This window comes from Hemicordylus capensis, chromosome 4, assembly GCF_027244095.1.
Source record: "Hemicordylus capensis ecotype Gifberg chromosome 4, rHemCap1.1.pri, whole genome shotgun sequence".
Taxonomy (NCBI): domain Eukaryota; kingdom Metazoa; phylum Chordata; class Lepidosauria; order Squamata; family Cordylidae; genus Hemicordylus; species Hemicordylus capensis.
This window is the reverse complement of record NC_069660.1, coordinates 129,807,781-129,823,137: the sequence shown is the minus strand read 5'-3', so window position 1 is coordinate 129,823,137 and position 15,357 is coordinate 129,807,781. Positions and strand designations below refer to the sequence as shown.

General features: G+C 42.3%; 1 protein-coding gene across 2 annotated transcripts in view; it reads right to left on the bottom strand.

Moving 5' to 3' along the window:
* The window catches only part of ABCA4 (ATP binding cassette subfamily A member 4), a 185,013-nt gene that overhangs the window by 5,067 nt on the left and 164,589 nt on the right, over positions 1 to 15,357 (bottom strand). The window contains exons 39-47 of one of the 2 annotated variants that reach the window (XM_053248322.1): positions 15,052 to 15,199; positions 12,311 to 12,434; positions 10,598 to 10,727; positions 10,326 to 10,446; positions 7,217 to 7,279; positions 7,016 to 7,122; positions 6,303 to 6,444; positions 5,562 to 5,696; positions 1,106 to 1,209 (exon numbers count right to left, since the gene is read on the bottom strand). In XM_053248322.1, the coding sequence (XP_053104297.1) occupies positions 1,106 to 1,209; positions 5,562 to 5,696; positions 6,303 to 6,444; positions 7,016 to 7,122; positions 7,217 to 7,279; positions 10,326 to 10,446; positions 10,598 to 10,727; positions 12,311 to 12,434; positions 15,052 to 15,199 (1,074 nt within the window). Of the gene's footprint in view, positions 1 to 1,105; positions 1,210 to 5,561; positions 5,697 to 6,302; positions 6,445 to 7,015; positions 7,123 to 7,216; positions 7,335 to 10,325; positions 10,447 to 10,597; positions 10,728 to 12,310; positions 12,435 to 15,051; positions 15,200 to 15,357 lie in introns of those variants that run through there. The other variant, XM_053248323.1, reaches the window with a different exon arrangement.

Genomic DNA, 15,357 nt, shown 5'->3' with positions numbered 1-15,357 from the left:
GATGTCAAGAATTTCTAATCTAAAGACAGCTAATGAATGCATAGCAGAGAGCTCAAAACTCTCTCTCTCTCTCTCTCTCTCTCTCTCTCTCTCTCTCACACACACACACACACACACACACACACACACACACCCCGATGGACTTTTCCACACTTTGATTTATTGTATCATCATCATTATTATTTTTTAAAAGCTCCTGTCTTAGTGAGGATGGATTCTTGAGAAGGCTCCATACCCCTGCAACTGCTTCTGAAGAAACTCTGTTTGGGAGCACCTTCCTCACTATTTTTGGAGCAGCAGCTGCCAGCCAGCACTTAATTTCACATCTCTTTTCATGAGGACTATTAAATGGTCATGAAAAGAGATGGAAAAAGAAGCACCGGCTGGCAGGTGGTGCTCCAAGAATAGCACAAGGCTGGTGCTCCCCATCTGACCACTCTGCCCAAAATCCACATGGGAAGACGTTTCATGTTTCAACAAGCCCGGAATTACAATTGGTGAGATACGGGTGTTTTCTTGATCTAAAGACACCCTCTGTGATTAAAGGCTGAGAATCCCTGGCATAAGACCATACAGTACAAGAAAGGAACAGACAAATTGTGCTTTTATCTTCACCTCTACACTCTAGGATGCCTGAAGATGCAGCACAGGTATTGGGACTTTGATGGAATTCAACAAATCATGTTTGAAGGATTTCATCTTTACATAATTAATAAGTAAAACTGCTAAGGACCGAACCACTAACGACTATATTTATACTTCAGCTACTCTTATAGCCTATTAACATTCAGAAAAAGCTTGCCATACAGTCCTGGTATTGTACAACTTGAGAGTGAAAGCAGAGGATCTCATATTTGAATGCTCCCCCACATTAAAAAAGCACACATAGAAAGCTACTGGGGGAAATGTGAGGAAGGTCTCCAGAATGGCTTGCTTTCCACCTTTAGATAGTTTTTAAATGATAGCATTCTATTATGCGGTCCCCTCGCCTGCAGTGGTACATTCCCAGAAGGACTGTACCACATGCCTTTTCTGAGTGCTTGGCTCAGCCAAAAGGGTGAGCAACAAAGGTCCTTGATTCCAGTGCTGATTTCTATGCTATTACCTGTGTGAAGTTAGAACCACTGCTCTTCCGTCTCTGATCACACTGACAATTGAGTTCCATAAGAAGCGTCGAGACTGAGGGTCCATTCCTGTTGTTGGCTCATCCTATAAGAACAAAGAAAGCATTTCTAAGTTTTTAGCAATGAGTTATGTCCATTTTTCAAGGGGTTTCCAGGCATGGTTATAATTGGTTCAAATCAGGTTGGTGACTACAAGCAGCTAAAAAAAACAGAGAAACAACCATATGGATCTTTTTTCCGGATAGTACACTCCATCAATATAGGAATATAGGAAGCTGCCATATACTGAGTCAGACCATTGGTCTAACTAGCTCAGTATTGTCTTCACAGACTGGCAGCAGCTTCTCCAAGGTTACAGGCAGGAATCTCTCTTAGCCCTATCTTGGAGAAGCCAGGAAGGGAACTTGAAACCTTCTGCTCTTCTCAGAGCGGCTCTATCCCCATCCCCTGAGGGGAATATCTTCCAGTGCTCACACTTCTAGACTCCCATTCATATGCAACCAGGGCAGACCCTGCTTAGCTAAGGGGACAAGTCATGCTTGCTACCACAAGACCAGCTCTCCTTCATTGGCACATACTACTTCTGTAAAATGAAGTCAGTGGAAGTGGCTGCTCCTGCCACTGCTTTTCTTCAGTTTGTCTGCAACAGCTTAGGGAAATAGGGTTCTCTAGCCAATCACTATCTTCCCTCTGGAACCTTGAATGTGAAGGAGGGAGGCAAAAATGAGAGGAGAGCGAACACATTTTGTAGTTCAGCTACTCTGATACCTGCTGTAGCCTACACAGAGACCCCTGTTTTTCAGGACAGAATTTAAAATTTAAATATGGTTGGTTGATAGCAAGAATTGATGGAATTAGTGTTAAAAATTGTGAACCAAATTAATGTTTACTGAGGCATAGTGATGGTCTCTGGTCAAGGCCCCAATGTTATGGGAAGCATTGCTGCAACCCTCAGTCAAATTGTGGGGTGAGGGCAGAGGTTCAATTAGGCCAGGTCTTCGGGTGCAGGTCTTTGGCCTGGTGGCCTCTCTTTCCTGGAGCGCCCCAGTACACCTGCCTCCCTTGTCTTGACTCTGGGATGCCTCCTCTGTGCCCTGTGTGCCAGCAGCATGGGGCTAGCTCTGATCAGGAGGCTTGCCTGCCATTAGAAGGCTCCACGCATGCTAGGGCAGGTTGCCGGCTACAGCTTCCCTTGCCCGACTATCAGGTGTTTGGTGGGTGGACAGGGCTTCTGGAGGCTTCTCTGCGAACCTCCCTGAAGCTCTCCAATGTGGACTGGCAGGCTGCCAGCAGGCAGCAATGAAGAAATGAGGCAGAGTGGCCAGCACTGGCCACCCACCAGAGTGCTGTGCACACCCTCTGCCCTGCTGTGCCCTGCCCCCCCCCCACCTACTGGTGTGCTGAGCTTGTGCCTGCCTCCTCCTCAGAGCCAGCAATGGAAGGTATGGGATTTCCCTTTTGTGATTATTCTCTCCTTGTATATTTATGGAATGACTTGCTATAGGGCTTTGATATACAGGCAGGGTGGGAGGGCTCTGTATATTTAATTTGAAGTGCATTGGTCAATGCATTGATTTTAAGTAGATGTTTGGTTTATTTCTAAAACCATAAAGAAGTCCTATAAGTGGCTTGTTTCATGCAGAAAATTACAAAAGCTCCTGGAATGGAAGCCTCCCCTTGGACTATCATTCCACCCCCATGTGGAGGAATCTGCCCTTTGCCTTCATAAAAAAGAGGAAAGCACTCCCCCTTAGCCCCACCCTTTAGATCACCTGGAATGACTTGGAGTAGGGCTTTAATATTAGGCACAGATGTAGGGCAGGATGGGAGGCCTCTCTATTTAATTTGAAGCAGATTGATCAATCCATTGATTTAAAATACATTTTGAATGCTTCCCCCCCCCCCAAACCATCAAAAAAGTCCTATAAGTGGCTTGTTTCAAGGCAGAAAATTACAAAAACTTCTGGAACTGAAGCCTCCCCTTGGACTATCATTCCAACTCCATGTGGAGGAATCTGCTCTTTGTCTTCATATAAAAGAATAAAGCACTCCCCCTTTTGCCCCACCCTTTAGATCTCCTGAAATAGCTTGGCATATGTCTTTGATATTGAGTACAGATATAGGGCAGGGTGGGAGAGCTCTGTGTATTTAATTTGAAGGAGATCAGTCAATGCATTGATTTTTAATAACTTTTCCCTTACTGCAGTAAAGCTGCCAGAAAGGTTTGTGATGAATGATCAAGAAGGTGTGTGGATCCTTCAGCTGTTCAGCGGGTGGGAGGAGCTGGCTGAGGCAGAGTGCTCTACTGCCTCAATCTGTGCTTGCCTTCCTGTTTTTATTTATTTATAAAAAGGAATTTCTTTCTTTCTTTCTTTCATTCTTTCTTTCTTTCTATTTATTTATTTGCTGCTTATTTTGCAAGGGGACCCTCAGTGATCCACTAGCTCCAGGCTCCAAAATTACTTAGCTACACCTCTCAGGGAGAGAGTGTGCTGGGTCAGGCACCATCCTGTTCCCAACCTTTTGGTAGGACTTTACCAGGAGCAAGCATGCTGGGTTGTATGATTTGAGCTCCTTGTGTTTGTTAATTCCTCAGGATTTTTTTTTAAAGGATCTGAAAACCCTTCTTTTTACAGAGGCTTTTTAGTGTTTTATCTACACCTATATCGGGTAGGTTTTTAATTTGCAACTTTTGAATTTAGTTTTAATCAGGCTCCTGTTTTTAGTTAGTTTACTAATGTTACATTGTTGATTGTTATACTATTTTCATGAACTTCCCTGAGCAGTACTGTACTGGAAAGGCAGGTGCAGTGGATTAAATCCTTTGTCTCAGAGCAGTTCATGTGGGGAGCGGGGGAATGCTGGATCATCTTTGGTGAGCTGCCTGGCTGGGCTTCTCATAAAACTAATCTATATTTCCGGTAGCATTAAAATGCTGTCGCTGCCACCCCTCTTATCGACAGAGCTTGAACCTCCCTGGGCTTGGGGTGGAATCCCAGGGAAAACTCTCTTTATTTTGCTATTGGATAAGTACAAAAACTGTCCACGTGTAGGCATACATGTAATGAGAAAACTGATAGCTGAGCGCTTGAGGACACTTTTGCACCAGAGAAATCCCCTTTCTGCCCTCCCTTTTTCTTAAGTTAAAAACCAACTCTGAGAGGCTTGTAAAAAGACAAGAACAAAAAACCAGTTTTATTCAATTACTACAGACTGCTTCTGTCTGAGGCTTTTAGGTTTTAAATGCACCCAAAAATACTTAGTAGGTTACAAAAATAGGTTGTCTTAGGCTTCAATTTCAGTTTGCATTTAGGCCCACTTAAAAGTTTACAGAGTCTTTTGCAACGCCCTAGATGGGTTAGGCGTAGGATAGTGTATCTTATTTTAATTATGTTGTGGGTAAACAGTAAACAGTATCAGGAATAGGCAACACAAACACACAAAGTAATATCTAAGTTTCTAATGCAAAATCTGACTAAGAAACCTTTCCCTATGCCAAATCCCATTTTTCTTGAAAACAGACCCAACACCTGATGAGAATCAAGATTCCTGCAGTCCTGTCTCTCCATGCTGACTTTGACCATGAGAGAACAAAAATTCCATGCCCCTCACTAAGCCTTTCTGCACACGCTTCTCCAACACAGACCACCCTTCTTGTTCCCAGAATTCCCAGCAACCTCTCTCTAGGTCCCACCCACCTGGTGTACTGTTTGGCTGCACTGGAGTTCACCAATCTGTCAGTCGAGGCAAGGGTTCACTCTCTGTTAACTCCTTAGAGGGAGGAGAGGCTTTAAATAAATTAAAATGAAATGAAATAAAAATGCTTCCAGGTTTTCAGCAGAAGCTCAATGGGAGTGTGTGTGCTGGGCTAGTAGTCTCATTGGCAAGAGAAGGGTAGCTTTACTGGATTGGGCAGGCTTTGTCTTCTCTGCACCTGCCGGGTCAGGCAGGCTTTGGCATGGGTGAGATGAACAAAAGAAGCCTCTATAGCCAGTTCAGTTTACTTCAATGGCAGATGATCATTGACATTCTTCCTTTTTTCAACTATAAATTCAAATGACAGAGCCATGGAGTTCTGCGGAAGCTGTGTTGTGAGGAAAAAGACAGGACTGGAAGTGCAGGTATGGCTACCACCCATGGGATTATGGGAAAGACATTAATTTGCATGGCCCTGTCTCCATGGAGCAAGTAGGAGGTACAAGCCGTTTGAGGATACTCAACTCCACTGTGAGAAAATAGCGTACAGATATTCCATGTGAACAGAAAGGAAAGCAGAACAAAACCATGATTAGTCAGTTCTGCTTTAGAGAGTCAGAGATGTTGAACACACCAGGTTTTTGCACCAGCCGTTACTGTATCTACAGTCTTGGATAATTCCACTGGACTCAAGCAGCTGCTCTATGAACTATTTGATTTCTCCACCACAAAGCTACTTACCAGAAGGATTAAAGGAGGACACCCTATCAGTGCAATGGCAGTGGACAGCTTGCGTTTGTTGCCTCCACTGTATGTACCTGCCAACTGATCTGCATACCTCGAGAGACCAAGTTTCTGAATGCCCCACTCTGCTACCTGTGGAACAAATAAAGAAGTTCAAGGGATAGTAAAAGATAGTAAAAATATAATGAGCTTAATCCAGTCCACCTTGGGTATAGCACCCAAGCAATTCTCATAGTGTGTAACAGCACCATTTCCCTCCCTCTTCAACTTGTGTGCATGGGCAATCAATATACCAGGTTGTTATGGGTAATGGGAGGCTTGTTCATGCCTTCCATGTGCCTGTTCAATCCTTATTGCTCTGATGAGCCAAGGAACATGAGCTCTGACCTTGTGTTCCATTGTGAACTATTAATGGAAGAAACCCGTGCCGATTGGCAGAATGGATTTGCAAACACTGGATGACAATCTGTCCTCCCAGAATGGCTACCTACATCTTACATACAGGCATACATATTTGCACCTCAATACAGGAAAAATATGTATGTGCATCATAGAACTGCCTGTAGTTCCAGCAGCACACAGTGTACGTTGACACCTCTCATTGAAGCTCGCCCCCCCCCGCCGCCGCCCACAATATAAACAGCTCTGGATTTAGCAGCCTATATTGCTTTTTACATTATTATCAAAAACAGACACACTTAAACATACTGTAAGTGCTGAAGGAGAATTTGTCCTTACTGTCTTAACCTCGGCTTCCGGGACACCACGCAGACGGGCATAAAGATGTAAGTGCTCTCTCCCTGTGAGCAGATCATCAATAGCATCGAACTGTGGGCAGTAGCCCATGTTTTGATGGACATCAGAAATATGAGTCAGTATACTGGAGAAAGAGAAAAGAATAAAAAGATCCAGAAAACTTGATTTGGACTAATTAATATCTATCTATCTATCTATCTATCAATCATATTTTTAATACTACCAGATATGTATACTTAAATTAAGTAAAGCAGTATTTGGCAACATTCTCTCCTAAAATATAGAAAGATCCTATTGAGTAGAGTCAACAAGAGATGTACAGTAGAAGGCAAGTTATGTGCAAAAAAAAAAAGAAGAAAAAAGGAAAGACTTATTAGAAACAAGTTTAACCAAAACTCAGTTATTGAGAAAAAACAACAACATCTGGTTGTGTAAGCTCTGCAAGGGATGTCTCATGTGTAACCACAGAAGAAGGTACACGTTCAAGATTTGATGTGGCTGCTTCTACCACATAATGGTGCAAGGTAGCTACATGGCTTTTTTAAAAGTATGGGGCGCATCCAGTCTGTCATGACTAACCATCATTGAAATCAATGAGACAAGTTAATCTTAACTAAGTGAAGTCCCATTAATTTCAGAGACCCATCCACAGTTGACTGGAATGGATTGGACTGCGTAACATTTCAGGAACCTACCTGTGGCCAGCCACCATAGCATCTCCAGATGTTACTTCAGTATCCCCAGTCAGCATTTTGAAAGTTGTTGTTTTGCCAGCTCCATTCACACCCAGGAGGCCAAAGCACTAAATGTCAAGTTAGTACACACTTGATTACTTCCAGAGAATGATGACATAAAAATCACTTTAAAATGCATTACAAAGTTGATGTACAACCCACCTCTCCAGGACGAACACCAACACAGAGTTGTTCCACTGCTGGTGTGTGTCGACCTGCATAGATCTAGAAGAATTTTTTTTTCATTTTTAATAAATCTTTTCTTGCAAGGAATCTATAACTGAAAGAATTTGAGTTGACACACTAAATCTTTTGAGATAAAATTGTATTATTACAGTGTAACATAAAAGAAAAGAACATGCATACATTCCACAGAGTACAATATTCTCTATTCAGGAGAAAAGCCAATGTTTCTTGAAGGTAAAAGACATGCACAAATCCAATGATCACTAATTATTTTTAAAATGTGTTTTTAAAAAACCATCCACTTCTAAACAGCAATGTTCACCACTTCGAGAATGTTTTCTTATTTTTTAAATGCCATTTCTTTAATATCCACAATATCTATTTTTGTTTGGGCACAGTATGCTCCCTATCTCCAGCACAATCAAGAGCACTTGCTTCCTTTTAATTTTTCCCCTTTAGAAATGAAATTGATTAGATCAGAAGCTGCCTACAATTTCACCACACGGAGACTAAGGGAAGTGGCAATAATTAGGCATTAAGAACTGGCCATTATTCCTATCAATTCAGTCTCACTAAACTATCTCTAGCTATAGCTAGGAACAGGCAGTATTTTCTGAGAGGGCTGAAAGTGGTTTGAGAACAGGATTGTTTTCCATGTGGTTGCCTGTATGTTTCATCTCACAGGGCACACAACAACTCCAGAGGGGTAATTTGGATTAGGCAAATGTTCCCCCTGTACTACCCTTGCACTGAAAGCCCCAATCTAAATGCTGTCCCCTCAGCTGCTATTTACATTTTTAGCCTACTTTCCAGTAAGTTTATGAGATCACCTGGCATTCTGTGTGTGTGTGTGCGCGCACACACACAAGAGTGTATCCACCCCCCTATCAACTTCACAATGCCTGGACCCGACCAATATGAACCAGATTGGGTACAGCTGTAGGAACACATTGACTGACTGATTGATTAAATGCCATCAAGTCAGTGTTGACACTTAGCGACCACATAGATAGATTCCCTGCAGGAGGATCTGTCTTCAACTTGGCCTTTAAGATCTCTCAGTGGTGCATTCATTGCTGTCGTCGAGTCCATCCACCTTGCTGCTGGTCATCCTCTTCTTCTCTTTCCTTCAACGTTTCCAAGCATTATGGACTTCTCAAGGGAGCTGGATCTTCGCATAATGTGTCTGAATTATGATAGTTTGAGCCTGGTCATTTGTGCCTCAAGTGAAAATTCTGGATTGATTTGTTTTCCTGGCTGTCCATGGTATCCTCAAAAGTCTTCTCCAGCACCTAAGTTCAAAAGTGTCAATGCCTTTTCTATCTTGCTTCCTCAAAGTCCAGCTTTTGCATCCACAGAGTGTCACAGGCAAAACCATTGTGCAAATGATTCTAACCTTTGTAGGTATATGACACGTCACGGCATCTACCTTTCCAAGACCTTCATTGCAACCCTACCAAGTGCTAGTCTGCAGCGTCTTTCTTGACTGCTGGCTCCTTTACTGTTGATGGTCAATCCTAAAAGGCAGACGCTATTCAACAGTAGAGACACATAGGGACACCAAAACGTAGCTTGTGATGATGTCATTCACCCCAATTCAAGATGGCAGATGTTTAAATGTTTGAGGCACAATTGGCTAACTTGTGAACCGCCTAACCGATTTGAACCAAATTTGCTACAGCTGTAGGGATACATAGGGAAACCTCAATGATGTTGTTTGTAATGATGTCATCCACCCTGATCCAAGATGGCGGACACATAAACATTTGAGGGTTAACTTGTGGACTGCCTAACCAATTTTAAACAAATCTGGTACAGTTGTAGTGAGTGATCCAAAGGGACACCTCAACAGTGTGATTTGTGATGATGTCATCCACCCCAATTCAAGATGGTGGACATGTGGACCTTTGAGGTGCAATTGGGTTAACTTGTGAACCAAGCCAAACCAATTTGAACCAAATTTGCTACAGGTGTAGGATACATAGGGATGGCTCAACTCTGTCATCTACCCTGATTCAAGATGGTGGGCACATGAATGTTTGAGGTGTGAGTGGGAACCGATTTGGACCAAATTTGGTACAGTTGAAGAGACACATAGGGACACCTCAAACACATAGTTTGTGACAATGTCATCTACCCTAATTCAAGATGGCAGACACATGAACGTTTGAGGCACAAGTGGGCTAACTTGTGAACTGTCTAACTGATTTGGGCCAAATTTAGTCCAGTTGTAGGAACAGTGAAAGGAAAGTAGGCAGATTAGTTCTTACTAGAACAACTTGTTTAGACGTGCAGGAGAGCTGATCATGGATCTTCTGATCAGAGGCACTCTTACCCCTGGATTTCCGGGCTGAAGTACAGGACCTCTACACCCTCTTGGAAGCCCCAAAATCCTCTTTAGTCTGTCCTAGGTGGTGTGGTCACTGCGCTGCTGGCCCATGCTGCACCAGGCAGCCGAGCATGGCTGTGACCTGTGCTGGGCAGCTGAGTGTGACCTCTAATTTAGAGACAGAGGGGAGAGTGGGGAAAGAAATATGTGGGATGGAAATATATTAAGTTGTATGTTGAAATGTTTCTGCTAATGCATATTTGCATTAATATACCTATTTTATATCCTTACATTCTTGTGAGATCAGTTGCTGTTTGTGCCCTCAAGAACTCACATGTTAAAAATACCGCATGTGTCATAGGGTGTGTGTGTGGGGGGAATGACGCTTAACTTGCAGCAAGGGCCTCTACGACTGTAATTGCCCGCTTGTAGACTTAATAGCAAGTCTCATGAGGTCCAGGATATACTCTCTGGGCAGCTCAAAACGGCTCAAAATGCTGTTTTAAAATATTCTTTAAATTTTTTTAAATTATTGTAATGTTTTAAACTTTTCATTTTTGTTTTAACTAATGTTTTACTTTCTGTTTTTATTCTGTTGTAAACCACCCAGAGACATAAGTTTTGGGTGGAATAAAAATATCTTAATAAATAAATATAAATAAAACAAATACATGCTTGGCATTTAGCACACTGGTGTCCTTGCTGAAGAGGAAAGTAAGGTAAATACAAGTTTTATAACTATTCCTGGAAAATTACCTTAGTCAGTTCTTGCAATTTCAAGATATCTGTTTTGCCGCCTCCACTCATGATTCGTTGTCTTTCCTCTGCAACATCTTCATCTTCATCAGTAATGGGCATCAGAGTATTTTGAGGAAGCCTTTTGAGGAAGATTTGGTTAGTAATTCAGTTAATGTCTGAAAAGGAGCCTACATTAAAAGCTCCTTGGTACTTACAAGCCAAACATCTACTGTTAAGACTAATTCGTTTCATACTCATTATACCTCTGAAGTTTGAGTTTTCCAACATACCATCTTGTAGAGATGAAATTATGTTGCATCAGGAGATTCAGAACAAAATATGCAAGACCCTGCACCGCCAAGGCCACCATGTTTTTTCCAGCAAAATCCCAGTGAAATGGATTCAGGACATGCTCTTCTCCTTTGGAATGAAACCAGCCAAAAATCAAGCTGAGTTGTTGCTCAGATAAAGCCTTGCTTATCCAAACCAAATCCATTAAAGCAATTGACTTCAGATACAAACACAGGATTTATTTCATCATTACCAAATAATGATATGAAATTTCCCAAGGTTTCCTAATAAGGATATGTAACAGGGCCAGCCTCTTAACAAGATGTGACAAGATGGTCATCTCAGGTGGTGGATCACTGGAGGCAGTGCCAGTTGGCTTTGCTGCAGGTGCTGCCACTTGACATAATAGTGACTGACAGAGAAAGTGCCTGCCCACCACATCATCTACCTGCCCATGTCACCACTTGGAAAGAGAGGAGAGTGGTTGGGAGATGCCACTAATTATTCTCCACTTCTGCTAAGAGAGGAGAGTGGGTGAGTGTCTCCCCACCCTCTCCTTTCTTCCAGATGGTGGTGGCTGCACTACAGAGTAAAGGGGCAGCATTTAGCACCTGGCCACAGGTGGCAGAAAAGCTTGGATAGCCCCCAATACTTAATGATGTGTCTTTTCAGCAACTATTGGGGCAGATATAGAAAACAGGCCTGGTTTGGAAGAGAAACCTCCCAGCTGCCTGGTGAAAGGAGGATGCTCCTTGCTTGAGATGTCTGTCCTTCTGGCCAGAAATTAGTCTGGGAGCAGTGCTCCTTTTCACAGTCAGAACTAGCTTTCTCCTCCATGGGGCACACAGCGAATATGTGACAAACATTTATGTATTCATATGAAATATGTATACCCTGCCCTTCCAGTGCAATACTGCTCAGGACATCTCACAAAAAATAGTAAAACAGTCAGCGTGATAAAACACAATCAAGCAACACAACATTAATAAAACAAGTATCATAACCTTCAGGAGAGCCCTCAAAACCTATCTGTTTGGCCTGGACTTCAAGGGTTTTTTATTTTGTTGTAAATGGTTTTAATGTTGTAACCTGGTTTTTCAGGGTTTTTAAACTGTTTTAAATGTTTTAACTGTTATTGTTTTATGGTGTTTTACAACCTCTGTTTTTAACTGCTGATTGATTTTAATTGTTTTGTTTTATTGTACAACTAGCCATTTTGGAGCTATTTTGGAAGAGTGGTAAAGAAACCGAATGAATGAATGAATGAATGAAGTATTCCTTGCATGTTTCCAATGCTTCACTGGAGGAAATATGCAGGGTGACAATGTGAACCCTGTCCCCTACATCCACATTCTCTCGCCACTACAAATGTAACATGTTTGTTTCCGTAGAGGCCTCTTTTTTGGCCACAGAATTCTTCATTGTGTCCTCCCACTTCACCAAGCACATCTCCGTTTCCCATCCTTGGTTGGACTGCTGTAGCAAAGCAATATCATTTGCATAGCCCTGACTCTCAAGCAAGTGGGAGGCATAACCTACTTCTGAATAACCTCTACCATTGGAATTCACCATTCACTAATGGTCCCAGTTCACATTGTGAATGTGGCTTAGTGTACAGCTATGGGATGACTGTGAACGCCAGCCTAATGCTCAAAAGCAAACTTAAGGGGCACACAGGAATAATGCCAGGATCTTACTCTTAAATTACTTACCAAACCGAGCATACACATCAGTCACAGCTTGGTTCATGGCTAAATCAATGAGCCCACGGCCCAGGCAGAAATGTGGAAAGATTAGCAGGATATTTTTCAGTGTTTTATTGAATTTAAGGAGAGACTGTAAGAGACAGAAAAGGTATGCTAGAAGAACCCAGGGTCCTGTATAATATAAGTAAACATCCTTAAAGTAGTGCAAAAGACCAAATACACAGTTCTTTATTCTACCAGCCTTCGTTGATGAGTCTAACCTGATGTGATGTTAATTGTATTTTACTTCTTTCTCTTTCCCCTTCTCTTTCTTTTTATTTCTTTCCTTTTAACCCTGCAAGCATTTTGTTTTTATCAGAAGCAAGATGTTATAGTCACACTGCATTCAGAATTGGGATCCCTGCTGATTCTCTAATCATGATCAGTTATCAGCTAACATTTAGATTAGTATTTAACCATAGAGAATATTGAAATGCATATTGAAATGCTCAGGAATGAAATGCTTTTTGATGAAGGCAAAGCAGTGAAGTTGTGATTATTCAATCAAATGGAAGGACATATAGAAAAAGAGAATGAGAACCCAGAAGATTCCTATGGAAAAGAAGAAATCTGTGAGTCTTTAGACTAAGGTGTTACAAAATCCTTTGTTGTTTTGGCAGTAAAGTAGAGGCACACATGATCAGAGAACCAGATGGTTATTCATTCAAATGGGACCCTCTAAGTAGAGATGCAATTAACATCACATCTGATTAGATCAGTGAATGAAAGCTGTTGCATCAATTGCTGTTCATATAAGGTCACATAGCTTGGAAATGCAAAACAGAAACAGGAAAAGGCCAGGAAATTCAGATGGCACATAAGAACATAAGAACAGCCCTGCTGGATCAGGCCCAAGACCCATCTAGTCCAGCATCCTGTTTCGCACAGTGGCCCACCAGGTGCTGCTGGAAGCCACAGGCAGGGGTTCAGGGCATGCCCTCTCTCCTATTGTTACTCCCCTGCAACTGGTACTCAGAGGCATCCTGAGTATATTTGAGGCTGGAGGTGGCCCAGAGCCCTCTGACTAGTAGCCGTTGATAGACCTCTCCTCCATGAAGTTATCCAAACTCTTCTTAAAACCATCCAGGTTGTTAGCTGTCACCACATCTTGTGGCAGAGAATTCCACAAGTGGATTATGCATTGTGTGAAAAAGTACTTCCATTTGTTATTCCTAGATTTCCTGGCAATCAATTTCAGGGGACGACCCCTGGTTCTAGTGTTATGGGAGAGGGAGAAGGATTTCTCTCTATCCACTTTCTCCACACCATGCATGATTTTATAGACCTTGATCATGTCTCCCTGCAGTCATCTTTTTTCTAAACTAAAAAGCCCCAGGTGTTGTAGTCTTGCCTCATAAGAAAGGTGCTCTAGGCCCCTGATCATCTTGGTTGCCCTCTTCTGCACCTTTTCCAGTTCTACAATGTCCTTTTTTAGATGTGGTGACCAGAACTGTACACAGTACTCCAAGTGTGGTCGCACCATAGTTTTGTATAAGGGCATTATAATATTAGCCGTTTTATTTTCCATCCCCTTCCTAATGATCCCTAGCATGGAATTGGCCTTTTTCACAGCTGCCGCATATTGAGTCGACACTTTCAACGAGCTATCCACCACGACCCCAAGATCCCTCTCTTGGTCAGTCACCAACAGCTCGGATCCCATCAATGTATACTTGAAGATGGGGTTTTTCATCCCGATGTGCATCACTTTACACTTGCCAACACTGAACCGCATTTTCCACTGTTGCCCACTCCCCCAGTTTGAAGAGATCCTTTTGGAGCTCCTCACAATCCGTTTTGGATTTCACTACCTGAAAGAGTTTGGTATCATCTGCAAATTTGGCCACCTCGCTGCTTACCCCAACTTCTAGATCATTTATGAATACATTAAAAAGCATCGGTCCCAGTACAGATCCCTGGGGGACCCCACTTCTTACTTCCTTCCATTGTGAAAACTCTCCATTTATACCTACCCTCTGTTTCCTGTCTCTCAACCAGTTAGCAATCCACACATGTACTTGTCCCCTTATTCCACGACCTTCCTCAGGAGTCTTTGATGAGGAACTTAGTCAAAAGCTTTTTGGAAATCCAGGTATACTATGTCAACTGGATCACTTTGATCCACACACTTGTTGACACTCTCAAAGAACTCTAAAATGTTTGTGAGGCAAGATTTACCTTTGAGGAAGCCATGCTGGTTCACTCCCAGCAGGGCCTGTTCTTCTTTGTGCTTTACAATTTTATCCTTGAGGATGCTTTCCATCAATTTGCCTGGAATGGATGTTAAGCTAACCGGCCTGTAATTTCCCGGATCGCCCCTGGATCCCTTTTTGAAAATCGGTGTTACATTTGCTACTCTCCAGTCCTCTGGTACAGAGCCCGATTGCAGGGATAAGTTATATATTTTAGTAAGGTATGGCATGGTAGAAGACCTTTTCTCCTGTAGTGCCAATGAGCAGAAGAGGGCTATTCCTTCAATGACACCACCTTATATTATCTAAGATTTCTAAACATCCTGTGCTTGGACACCATAGCTAAAGTTCACACAATTTTTAAAATTCATCCCAAATATTTTCTGAGAGTTTTGCCAGTTATTCTTGCCAAATTCTCCTTTGCTACTTAAACTTCATCATCACACACACTTTCCCTATGTCATGGTCAAAAGCACTCTTTTACCATAATAAAGTCTATGAAGAAAAATCACTTACAGGGTTGTTTTCAAGGAGTTCCAGGATAAATGTAATGGCACTACTGTTGATACCAATAAAGAGGTTAATGGAAGACAAGGCAACATAGGCAGTACTGGGGATGCTGAAAAAGCAGGATGCCGGGTACATCATAGGAATTATGGCCCAGCTGCATGTAAAAACCAGGAAAAAGTGGTTGACACACACTGCATTGCTTTTCTGTGATGAACAAAGTGGCTGAGATGCTATAAACTCTCCCTGATGAGATGTGTATACATAACTCAACTACATCATCCACTATTTCTGCTAGCAACCAGAGCAGTTGCT